Consider the following 12,748-nt stretch of genomic DNA (forward strand, 5'->3'; position numbering starts at 1 on the left):
GCTGTGTTTGGTCATCTTTGTCCCACCATTTCTCTGTTCCTCATTACCCTCCCCAAAACAGAAAAACTTACATGTAAGACAAAAGGTACAGAAAACAAAAACAGTGACAAAAAATAAAGAAAAAAGCAAAATAACAAAAAACTTTGTATTTTCCATTTCTTGTAATTCATGTCAATAAATATTTGATCATATGCACATAGCTATTGAGCCTTTGTAATCCTCTCCTAAGACTATCTTCTTTCACTGTCACTGTAGGAATGTCTAGATTCTTGTTTAATTTTTCATGCCCAAAGGTGTTTTTGTATATTTTACCATCTAGTTATTCACTTAAAGATTTATAAGCACATTCTAGTCACAACAAATGAGGGAAACCATATTATCTTAGAAACAATTTCTGTGTTCAATATTTATGGTCAGCCCTTCTAGGTTCCCACACATCTTTAGCTGTGTCCTTCTTTCTCCTTTCTGGATAAAGTCTTTCTTTGTCCCAACCTAAAATGATGCAGGAGAAGCTCTAATTTAAATCTTAAGTTTACTACTGTCCTGCTTTTTTCTATGTTTTCTAGGTACTTGGATTTCTTATTATCCTTAAATGACACTTTTACGATGATCTAAACTGAAGAAACTTTATCTAACCTCATTGTTTCAAGCATGAAAACAGCATGGTTTTTGTGATCATCTTACTGGCAAAAAAATCCCAGTAATTATTTTTATAACTTTCTACTTCCTCAGAGAATTGGCTATCATTCTGTATTCCAAAGATCACTAATACTGAACCTTTCCACCAGGACATTTTTGCTGGGAAATATTTCATTATTCATATATTTTGTATAGTAACAAACAAAAAAGTACAGCACAAGTGTAAATGAACTTGATGATCTGTCCATCATATCCCATCATCACCCATTTGGCTAACACATAGCTAACTTCCAGAATTATTTCAGTGACTACTTCACTAGTTTATTTTCCCCTCATGGCTGTCTTCCTCCACAGCAAGATTTCTTCTACTCTGCTGAAAAGATGATTCTACAACATAAATTAGACCATGGCATACCACTATTTCAAAAATGGTGCTGGCTTAAAAAGCAAAACAATTAAATAGAATTATCTAACTGTGTGTTTGAGGCTTTTTCTAATAAACCATCAATTTAACCTTTTAACTTCAACTTAACCTCACAGAAGGCTAATTGCTATGCGGTCATAGCAATTTACAGGTTTTATATACACATCTAGAATTTGTGCATCTTGTAGTACTCAAAATACTTTCACATATTATCTCATTCTGTCCTCTAAGAGCTCTTAAAATTAAGAGTTGTCATTTAATTGACATAAGTGTGCATATTTTACAAATGAGTAAACTGAGGCATGGGGAGTTGAAATATTTTCTCAGTATCAGAGAGCTAGGAGGTAGGAGGTGCACAAAGCCAGAATGTCAGACATGTTATTAATCAAGCATGTTATTAATCACCAACTCATGCTTTCTAGTATTCAGGTATAGGGGGATATACCTATATAAACATGCTATAGAAATAAGAACATTGTTATAATACCTTAAATTTCACCAAATTGGCATGTATATAAAGGGAACGGAACATGATAAGTAATTGTATTTTTCTCATTATTATCCCAAATGAAATTCCTTTTGCACACTGAAATATATGATGTTCTCTTAATATCGAAACCAACCACATACTGCCTATATATTTCCAAGTGCTTGAAAACACTTCAAACCAAAGCCATTTTTATAGGTATCTCCCAACAGCATTGCTAACTGTTACACATATGTTACAAGTAAACATGATTTACAAATTAATGTACATAAATTACATGTAATTTTATTTTATATCACTGAATTTACTGGCACTTAGTATCATTAATAAAAGCATGTGACTGTTCTTGTTATGTGATTGTTCTTATGTACTTATGTATTCCCAGTCATCTAAAAATGTTTAACCAGTGAATCTGATCCATGGATGTTGAGATCTACTTACCGCATGACAAGGGCTCATCAGACCCATCTCCGCAGTCATCATCATGGTCACAAACAAACTGTTTGGGAATGCATATTTTATTGTGGCACATGAAGGAATTGTCATCACATGTATTATTGGGAGCTAAGAAAATCAACACAAAGTGTAATGTTAGATGAGCATATGTTATTTTCCCCCACAATAGAAATAGAATATTTATAAGTACCTAGAAAAATAAATGCATAACATCCATAATATATTATATTCATGAATATATTGGAATATATAGACACAGTTTAAATCTTAGTATTAACACATTGTGGATTATTCCTGACTAACCCCAGAACTGACACTTATAAAGACATATTTAAGTTTTCTGAATGATTATTGAAATATTATATGTTGGAAAAACTCAGTTGGGTAATAACATAGATGTTTATTTTTTCTGGACATAGACCTAGTGGAAAGTGTTGCTGCCTTATAAACCAGGAGCCATGGGCTCCTGTTCATGTAGAACTGATCCAAATCATATGAAAAGAGATCAAGTTACTATTTTTTTAAAGGAAGATAAAACTTTTTGCTACATTCAAGAATAGTGTTGAATTAATAGAGCTAAAATCTGAGATGAAATGAGTCCTGTGTAAGAATCACATAGCAACAAAAATGTGGATGTCTGAGATGTAATATTGACCCTTTAGAAATCCTGAGAAAAGCCTTAACCAGTGTCAAAAATGACCCAAATAGGAAATAATACTTAGATGAAAGAAACAAATCTCATTGCTATATGCTTAAAGGATCCTATAGTTTCAATAATCCCTGATTACATCTAAAGGTCAATACTATAGCCAGGTTCAAGGTTTGGTATATTGCACATGGGAAGAATCTGTTATATGTCATTGCAAAATACTTCATAGAATATGAAATTTCAGAAAGTATTTCTGTCACATATTCACATCCTTGAGGAAGCCAATTACCTTCTTGGCATATCCATTTTTTCTTCTGTTTAATGAAGATAATAAAAATCTGTCTGATAAATTTCTTATGACTAGAGGAAGTCTGTTTCACAGACCTTAGATCTTGGATCTAAGACATTCGATCAATTCCTAAGCACTCTTTAAATTCCTATGTACATCATAATTATTTTGGCAGATTGTTCAAAATACTTTACTGAGATATCATGGAAATTCAATAATGCAAATAAAAAACACCAATCATGATATTTGACAGAGAACAGGCATGTGAAGCAGCTTAGGTGCCTGTCTTTCTTTCTTTTTATCTGAATAATCACAATCCTCCCTGTGGAACTGGACTCAGCCTTCTGTACGTCCTTCAAGATTGACAACATCATAATTTTTTTCTTAAAGCTCTTCAATGAGAATTCCAGGATCATCTATCTATCTATCTATCTATCTATCTATCTATCTATCTATCTATCTATCTATCTATCTATCTAGCTAGCTAGCTAGCTAGCTATCTATCTAACTATCTATCATCTGTCTATCTATAGCTTATATATATATACACACATACATATAAACAGAAACATCTATATGTATGTATACTCATACAAACATATACATACACAAAGAATTAAGCTAAAATTTAAGCTATTGTAATTATTTTTTCTCATGTCATTTAGTCCTCAGATTTAGGCTGCTTTCCTGTCAGCAATAATTAACATAGAGTTATGAGTAGGTATAGCAGAAAAGATTCTTTCACTGGAATCCAATTTACTACACTTTGAAAAAACTATTTTAACAACTACATAGAAGTCACAAAGGAACATCATTAAAAATTTGTCCATTATAATCAAAGTAAAATTCAGAGTTACTAATAACCCTCCTAACTTTTAACTGTGCGACAGCTTTATATAACTCAAGTGAATTATGCCAATGCTAATACATGACTTATTTCTTTTAAACACTGAGCAACATTAACTTATTTGGCATTAACACTTTCAGATCGCTTGAGTACCATTTGCTACATTTTTGCATAATTTACTTAATAGTACCCATGAGGTCCAAAAGTGTTAATATGCTTCCCAGAGTGTTAACTTGCTACAATAGCAACAGCATACTGGGACCATCTGGATCCCTGAATTGATGCATAATCTTTTATTATGTAGCCCTCAGTGGCCCCATTGACCTTTATAGACACACACATATCAGTTTCAAGATCAAAGTGAATTATTCTACCACTGTAGTGTGAATTCTTTGCAAGCAGGCCTATTCTAAGATTTCTATTTATTTTGTGCTTTGTCTACCTCTTTTATGTACATACAACTGAATTCATGTACACTTATGTTATGGCTTCAGATACAGCATAGTAAAGATATAAAGACAGGTCATTGGGGAAAAATGATTGGCAGAATTCACTTTCACAAACTGAATTGATTGCACTATTTTTGATAAATTGCTCAACACAACAGATCCCTGTGTGACCTTGGGAGCTGCATTCAAATATTCAGTCCTTTCCTCTTTCTGATCACTCAGAGGAATGTATCTCATTTTTTTTAAACCATTGAGTTTTAGCTGAAAATTTCCTGAAACGATCAAGAGTCAGAAACTTGGTAAATTGTTTGACCTCCAAAGGTGTTCCTTGAATCCCTTAGCTTCATTCAGCTATATCTCCACTATCCTCCCCTGACCCAAGGGTTAATACCCTATCTGTAGGACTAATAGGTGTTTACTGACCTTCTGATCAGTGGATATCTAAGATCAGATCAGCCATTTACAGAGTATCTATACTAGACAATCTAAATGCTTTCTTGGGGGATGGAAGCCACTTAAAAGAAAGTATCAAAACCTGCCGCGCTCACAAACATAATGTAGTTATACTATCTTGGAGGGGGCAGAGTATTTCTGCAACTATAAAAATTGTTATTAAGTGGGTAACACCTCCTGTGTGCATCTGAAACACTCTGCAAGAGGGATGCTGAACTGTTTTGATAGCGACATCCGCTTATGAAGGCTACTACTATACAAGTATTCAAGAATGGGAAACGTGAAGGAACCTGTGATACCCAGAGCCCTAAGCAAAGACTGAAGGATGCTGCAGTTGTTTTGGTTTTGTTTTGTTTTGGACACCCAGTCCCAGCCAAGTACATACCACAGCCTGCTGTGGAAAGTTCATCGCTTCCATTGGGGCAGTCCCTCTCACCATCACAAAGCCAGTGTCGGGGCACGCAGGCGTGGGAGCCCTGGCAGCTGAACATGTCAGCAGCACAGGTGACATCACCTTAAACCCAAAAGAAAAATGTCATTAGGATCACTATAGGTCCACTTGACAAAGCCTTTCAGTTACATTTCCTTTCCAAAGAGGGAAAACAGAATTTTCCTTTTTTTGGGGGGAGTCTGGTCTTGGGGCCTGAACTCTGGGCCTGGGCGCCGTCCCTCAGCTCTTCAGCTCAAGGCTAGCGCTCTACCTCTTGAGCCACAGCGCCACTTCCGGCTTTTTACTTTTTGCCTATGTGGTGCTGAGGAGTCAAACCCAGGGCCTCATGCATGCAAGGCAAGCGCTCTACCACTGAGCCACCTTCCCAGCCCGAATTTTCCTTATTCAATCCAAGAAGCACCAGGAAGTAGAACTGTTAGTCTTATTTCATAGAAAAAAATGAATGCAGTACCAAATCCCTTCCTATTCCTGAGAACTTTCTCTTAACCGCTAATGTCATTTTTCGTTCTATCACATCCTGTGTTGTTGGAAGGAACAAAGCATGCTGCCTTTAATTTTATACATGTAACAATGTTTTCATAATAACTAGAATCTGCTTGTTCTCTGGTTTATGAATGCAATGTCCCTTATGCTCATATGATATGATTAAAAAATGCTTGCTGTTTTGGACAGGAAATTCAAAGGATCATCGTCTCTTCCTAATGCAGATATATATTAGTCAGTGTCATATCACTCCCTTCATGATGCTCATGGACTCTTATATAGATTTCTATAGTAAATGTTCCATTTATTTTATTTTATATTTATGTGAGTTAGTAACATGAACTTCAATCTAACTTTACAAAAGTTTCATGATGCTATGTAAAAATTTCTCCAGTATATGTGTCAAAATATAGCATTAGATTTATGAAAATGAATCCTTCAATGGGATGGATATGTTATTTTAGAATACAGCACTTGTCTAATATGTTCAGGGTCCTGGGTTCAATTCCCAACACTGGAAAACAATTCTGGAATGAGAACATGACTGACCCAACATATGAATGTATTTCCTTTGATCATGTAGTGTTTTAATGAAATGTTTATTATGTTCCCACTTTTCAACTACCATGTTATAAGACAGAAAATGCTCTGCACCATAATCTTTACAAAATAGCCACAGAAGAAAATCCTTGCAAAATAACTTAGGGATCTTTTACACTTAATTATAGTTGTCTCTTACACATACTTTGGCCTGAAGAACAAGATGGTGAGTGAATACTGAGAAGTTACCAGGTAATGTGAATCTAATCATTTAATTTAGAATCTGAGCTTTAGTAGAATGAAGTTTAACATGGAAGAAATCAGAAAATAATTCAAAAATATTTATTTCAGTTTTTAAAATGATTCTAACTGCTAATACATCTATTGTAACTTCTATAAATTTTGCTTTATAAAGTTGATCTTTATATGGTTCCTTATATTTTCAAGCTTGCTCCATGAACAAATAAGGCAATTTACAATTTTGTACTTGCAATACTTTAAGTTGTAAGATTCTTCTTGTTATTCTCCTCATTTTTTCCTTCTTATTTCTTGTTCCTCTTCTTCCTTCTTCTTCCTCTTCTTCCTCTTCTTCTTTCTTCCTTTACCTTCAGTCTTCTTTCCTCCTTCTTATATTGGTTCTGGGTTTGAACTCGGGGACTGGACACTGTCTCTGAGCATCTTGCTCAATCTACTGCTCTACCAGTTGAGCTACATCTCCACTTCCAGCTTTTTGGGTGCTTAATTGGAGGTAAGTGTCTCATGCACTTTCCTGCCCAGGACTGTTTTTTACATGGAGCCTCAGATCACAGCCTCTTTAGTAGCTAAAATACAAGTGTGAGACACTGGCCACTCATGATATTTCTATTATATAACCTGAAGTTTTAAATTTCTGCATTCTTTTTGATGTAACATCATTATTTGCCTCAATATCATCATTATATTATTTTGGGGGCTAATTTGTAAGTGGGAAAGCTAATTTTGCATGACTTTGACATTAGAAAAGAATGATATCAGAATTTCCCTCTTTTAGAATGAGGGATTTGACTACATAATTAAAAAGTGATCTCAGGCTATAAGATGGCAGATGGTTCTTTGCAGGTAACTTACTGGCTCCCTTAAAAATGTTCTTCTAACCAGGCACCAGTGGCTGATGCCTGTAATCCTAGCTACTTAGGAGGCCATGATCTGAGTATCACGATTCAAAGCTAGCTGGGTCAGGAAAGTCCCTAAGAGCTGTATCTCCAATTAACCACCAGGAATCCGAAAGTGGTTCTGGGTCTCAAGTGGTAGCGTGCTCATTTTGAGCTGAAGAGCTCATGGACAGTGCATAGGCTCAGTGTTCAAGCCCTATGACAGACAAAAACAAAAAAACAAAAAAGCCTAACAACTAATGTTCTTCTGATGCTAAGCAAAATGACCCCAAGATATGGACACAAAAGGTTTTACTTGGTGGTGGTTGTTTTTAATGTACTATGTGATTTTTTTTGTTTCTTTTGTATGTTCTTCCCCCTATGGTATATCCCCTGTTGTCACTGTATTTGATTTTGGTACCCTGGTAATGTAGATACATTTATTTGAATTAGGAAAGGGAAAGGGAACAATAGAATGGTGAGACAAAGGACAGAGGGGAACCAATGCAACAGCTATATACAGGACAAGATGGTAGAAATGATCTGTACAACTGCAGGGAGGAAGGAGAGTAAGAGAAAGTAGGAGGGAAGGGGCAGCAAATCTGACAAGAAATGTACTCATTACTTTACACATGTAACTGTAACCCCTCTGTACAGCATCTTTACCATAAAATAAAGTTTAAAAAAATGTTCTTCTGATTCTTAGAGAGACAATGGGCAAAATAACAAACAAACAAACAACTCATTCCATGGGTGGCATTGCTATCTGGAGACATAACACCTTCCCCAGAGAAAACATTTCCAAAGGAGAGGAAAACCAAGCTGATGTGATGTATTCCATCCTTCTTGTGTGGGCTCAGATAACCAATAGTCAATTTATAGGAGTCACTTTGTACTTAGTAATATGGAACCTGAAATGAAGTACCTAGTTCTGACATCAGTAATTAGCTGAGTGCCTTCAGGTAATTTTTTAAATCTCTCTAAGGTTTTCTATTTCTTTTATTTTTACTGGTAGAAAGATGAAGTTAGATAAGATATATTTTCCAAAAATAAGGCCATTGGAATTATAGTCAGAATTCCTCCATGCTGGTTAAAGAGATGTGTAATGTGGAGATGGGGAACCTAAATTTTAAGATCATGAAAAGATATTCAGTACAATGAGTTGGGAATCACTGAGATAAATCACTTGCAAGTTTCCTTTCCTATTCTATATTATACTTCAGTGTATTACTCATTTGTTGTTAAAAGTAGTATTTTGAGTTACCAGGATGCAAACATACAACTTATCGGGTATAAGTAAATACATAAAATTTGATGGTCCATCAACTGGTCCACTAACATTTCGTCATTTATTTAAAGAAATATTGGGACATTTATGCATAGCAATAAAGTTATAGAGATAGAGATATGTCTATAGACACATATATTTAGAGAAAAATAATAGCATTTCAATAAAAGAAGAGAGACAAGAGAAAAGAGATGGGATTATAGTAATGAATAATATATATATTGGTTTTGTTATTTTAATAATTATATATAAATCTTATTTGTATCCATTTTACAAGGAATCATAGAAATAAGCTTTGAAATTATTGCCATTATCAAAGAGCTTGCAAATCCATTATCAATGGATTCAAGAATTATTAATGGAGTTATTTTGTGTAGTGTGAAATAAAAGATGAAAAACAAGATAATTTTAGACAATAGAAACATGTTTATCCTATTGTTACTAGGTAATTCTTGTGTTAAAATAATATTTAATTCTAAAGGGAAGAAATTAGAGAGTAGCCAGTCATCTAAATAATAACTATTATTTGTTTTGTGTCCAGAGCTTTTGAAGAGTGACTATACTATATTTTTTCTTCACTGTCTTCGTAACTATATGATTTCCACTATGGAAAAAGAAAATAGAGACTGGGTGATTTAAATATAGGAACTGCCTATTTTCATGAAATATATCAACTACATAAAATTTATATAGAACTTTGGTTGAGCCCAGAGTGCTTTGAAATAGCTTTGCTGTTTCAGCTGTCTCAGAGCAGGACACAAGAAGAAAAAAATTGAAGAGCTATTAGGAATTTTTAATTGTACACATACTTGATTTCATGAGTCACCTCCTTCTCTTTTTAAAATGAGAGTAATAGGCACCAAAAAGTTCTGATATTACAAGCGAAGGATAATAGCTATAGCTACAAACACATGATAGTCAGAACCAATGGTCAATATAAATGAAATAAATTTAGTGTAATACTTAACCAATTGTAACTTGTTTGTAAAGCTATTCTCCTTCCTGTAACCCTTGAGAAATATAAGTTATGTGTTCAATGTAGGCTGTTTGATAAACCTGTGTGATTACTGAAAATCAGTTTGCATTGAAGATTTAGTTAATATAAAGAATGTAACTATACATGCTTGACATTAATACCTACAATCGTATATACACTAAATCTTAAAATACTTTTAGTCTCAGACATATTAGCCACCATTCTTTACATTCCCTTTGAAATAACTTAGTAAAATCAGACACTGTAAAATATACATTTGAAAAACAAAAACAATATATGTGGTTGTTTGGTAGCAGTGTGAATTCACCTACTAATTTGGAAAGTTAACTAACAACATATTTCAAGAGTTACTCAAAACTAGTTGCTTTATTTTATAGCAATCTGAATCACTGTGATGTCTCCAAGGAAGTCACAATAAACAAATAAAATGGACAGACACATTTCCTGTAACAATATTGAAGAAAAGCTTTACATATAAAATAACTATTTAAAAACTAAAATGGGTTGTAATTAATATAAGTACATATACATACAAAAGTACAGAAAATGGAGTGACAAATTTACTAGAAAAAATATTCTGTGTGTCCCAGAACCTATATTACTTAAAAATTAATTGAGACCACTAAAGAATCAACTTACCACAAATACTGTCACTTTCATCGAGTCCATTCCCACAATCATCCTCTCCATCACAAATCCAGTGTTTAGAAATACATTTTTGTGTAGAACAAGCAAACTGGTTCCAAGAGCAAGAAGAATCTAGAAAAGGAACAAACAAGGATATTTTGGGTTTTTTGTTTGTTTGCTTGTTTTAGGTAAAACATCTGGTGTCCTATTGTATAATGAACTGACTACACTCACCTAAACTATGCTATCTTATTTTTACACTAAATGGAAAAAATTTGAAGCTTTCTACATTAAGTAATAATCGATTTGGAAACACATATGATTATCCTGATAATCTTATCATTGCAAGGTATGTACAAGTAACAAGTCAGCAATAGTGTTCCAAAAGTATTAACAATTGTCAGTTGTCATTATTTTAGAAAGGAAAATAGATTTATTGAGATCACTTCAGAACATCTTCCACAGTAAAAAAAAAAAAAAAGTTTTCTTAATAGTATTAAAAAACCATCCTAGAATAAAGCTAACCAATCCCTGTTCTCTAGACAACTCTCTATAAAAATTTTGACAAGTATTTGCATATTCCTTCAGTATTTCCAGTACACCACTGTCTTCCTTTAACATGATTCTCAGAGAGCCTGTCTTTGAGGTACTCAGTATGCTGGCTGCCTCTCTTATAATTTTCGTTATTGTCATTTCTTTAAAATGTGTGCTGTGAACACATAAAGTAGGTAATTCTGATGTAGGTATATTTAGTAATCCTTTAAAAAATCTGAATAGAAAGAAAGAAAAGTACATCATCCCAAACAAAGTTAGGATAGGTTGAACTGACTAGCCAATGCTTGCTTATACAAGTGAAGTGACTTAAAAACTTTAATTTTATGACAAGTTAATATGTATCTAATACATTGATCCCTTTGTTTCAATTATTTATAAACACCACATTGTAAAATACTTGGCTAAAATACCCAAATTAATTAGAATAGTGACTTCTTGGTTTTTTTTCTTAAAACTTAGGTACTTATAATACAGACTCCATTTCTGTCCATAGTTAATATTGTTATAGTTTTAATGTGCACCCTCTTTACCAACAGCAAATATCCTCTCAAGAAAAATAGTTAAAAATAACCTATTATATAAACATCAATGTGTCTTTACTCCTAAAGACTGTTTTAAACAATTGCATTTAATTGAAAATATTGATTTAAATAGTCAAAGAAAATTTAGACAACTGATGCCTGGGGGAAAAATAAAGGAAATATAATTATAGAATGGCTTCCAGTTTTAGAAATTATGAATCCACCTAAAATATTTCAAAGTTTATGGTTAAACTTCTCCAGAATGTGGCTCTGATGTAAAGATATATAGGATCTTAATCAAACAAAATGTACTTTTTCATTTCATGACATTTACTTTTAGGAGAGTTTGACATTTCATAGAAGGTCCATTTTTAATCTTTTTATCCCACTCTTTCTATTCATCATAGTGTATGTTATTTATGTTAAGAGAAAATAGCAGATATATGCTCTGTTTTCCTTTAGGAAATTTCTGTGGCCTGCAAATCACAAAATCTATAAATTTTGTAAAATAAATTTTAAGGCTGTTTTTTACCTTATCGATAGGAAATGAAATGTGCACCCTCAGAAATTAAAAGCTGAAGAGCAAGGGATGAATATTTGAAGCAATTGAGGTTTGAGTCTATTATTTGAAGCCACACACACAATTTAATAGAAAATTTAACATAATATAACTCTCACAACAATATGCAGTATAATGTCACTCAAAATTTTATTTTTTAAATTAAATACAAATATATTAATGTCATCTTAAATAAATAAGAAAATGAATTTTTTTTTACACTAATAGAAGTAGCTTTTTTTTTTTTTGGTCGTGGAGCTTGAACTCTGGGCCTGGGCAGTGTCCCTGAGCTCTTCAGCTCAGCATTCTACCACTTGGGCCACAGTGCATTTCTGGTTTTCTAGTGGTTTATTGGAGGTAAGAGTCTGATGTACTTTCTTGCCACACCTGGCTGTGAACAGTGATCCACAGATCTCAGCTTCCTGAGTAGCTAGGATTACAGATGTGAGCCACCAGCACCCAGCAAAATAACCAATTTTTAAGTATAGGTTTAAGGAAAACATTATAAGCACCGATTCCATTTTTTGTTTTATTTTAACCCATCTCATATGAGCTAACAAAAGTGATATCAAAGTTAACATCCATTAACATTTTGTATAAGATCTGTATGTAAGGGAATAGTGGCATATAAATAATAACAAGATGTATAAAAGTAAAACAAGTTATAATTCCTCACCACAGTGGAATTCATCAAGCCCATCCTCACAATCTTTCTGACCATCACATATCCAGCTATTCAAAATGCATCTTCCACTAGGACAACCAAAATAATTTTCTTCACATTTGTGTTTGCTTTGAACTGTGGTAGAATATAGAATGCAATGTCAAATAATTTAAATTATTATTAGACTTTTTCAATTTTATGTAGATACAGGGCTTAAACTGTAAATGATAAAGAACAGGC

The 12,748-nt window shown here is 33.4% G+C and overlaps 1 protein-coding gene across 1 annotated transcript in view; it reads right to left on the reverse strand.

Moving 5' to 3' along the window:
* The window catches only part of Lrp1b (LDL receptor related protein 1B), a 1,466,647-nt gene that overhangs the window by 259,346 nt on the left and 1,194,553 nt on the right, over positions 1–12,748 (reverse strand). The window contains 4 exon segments of the mRNA XM_042683428.1: positions 1,992–2,114; positions 5,079–5,207; positions 10,222–10,341; positions 12,521–12,643. Coding sequence (XP_042539362.1) covers positions 1,992–2,114; positions 5,079–5,207; positions 10,222–10,341; positions 12,521–12,643 — 495 coding nt within the window.

Source organism: Dipodomys spectabilis, unplaced genomic scaffold (assembly GCF_019054845.1).
Source record: "Dipodomys spectabilis isolate Male_0828 unplaced genomic scaffold, ASM1905484v1 ptg000081l, whole genome shotgun sequence".
Lineage (NCBI taxonomy): Eukaryota > Metazoa > Chordata > Mammalia > Rodentia > Heteromyidae > Dipodomys > Dipodomys spectabilis.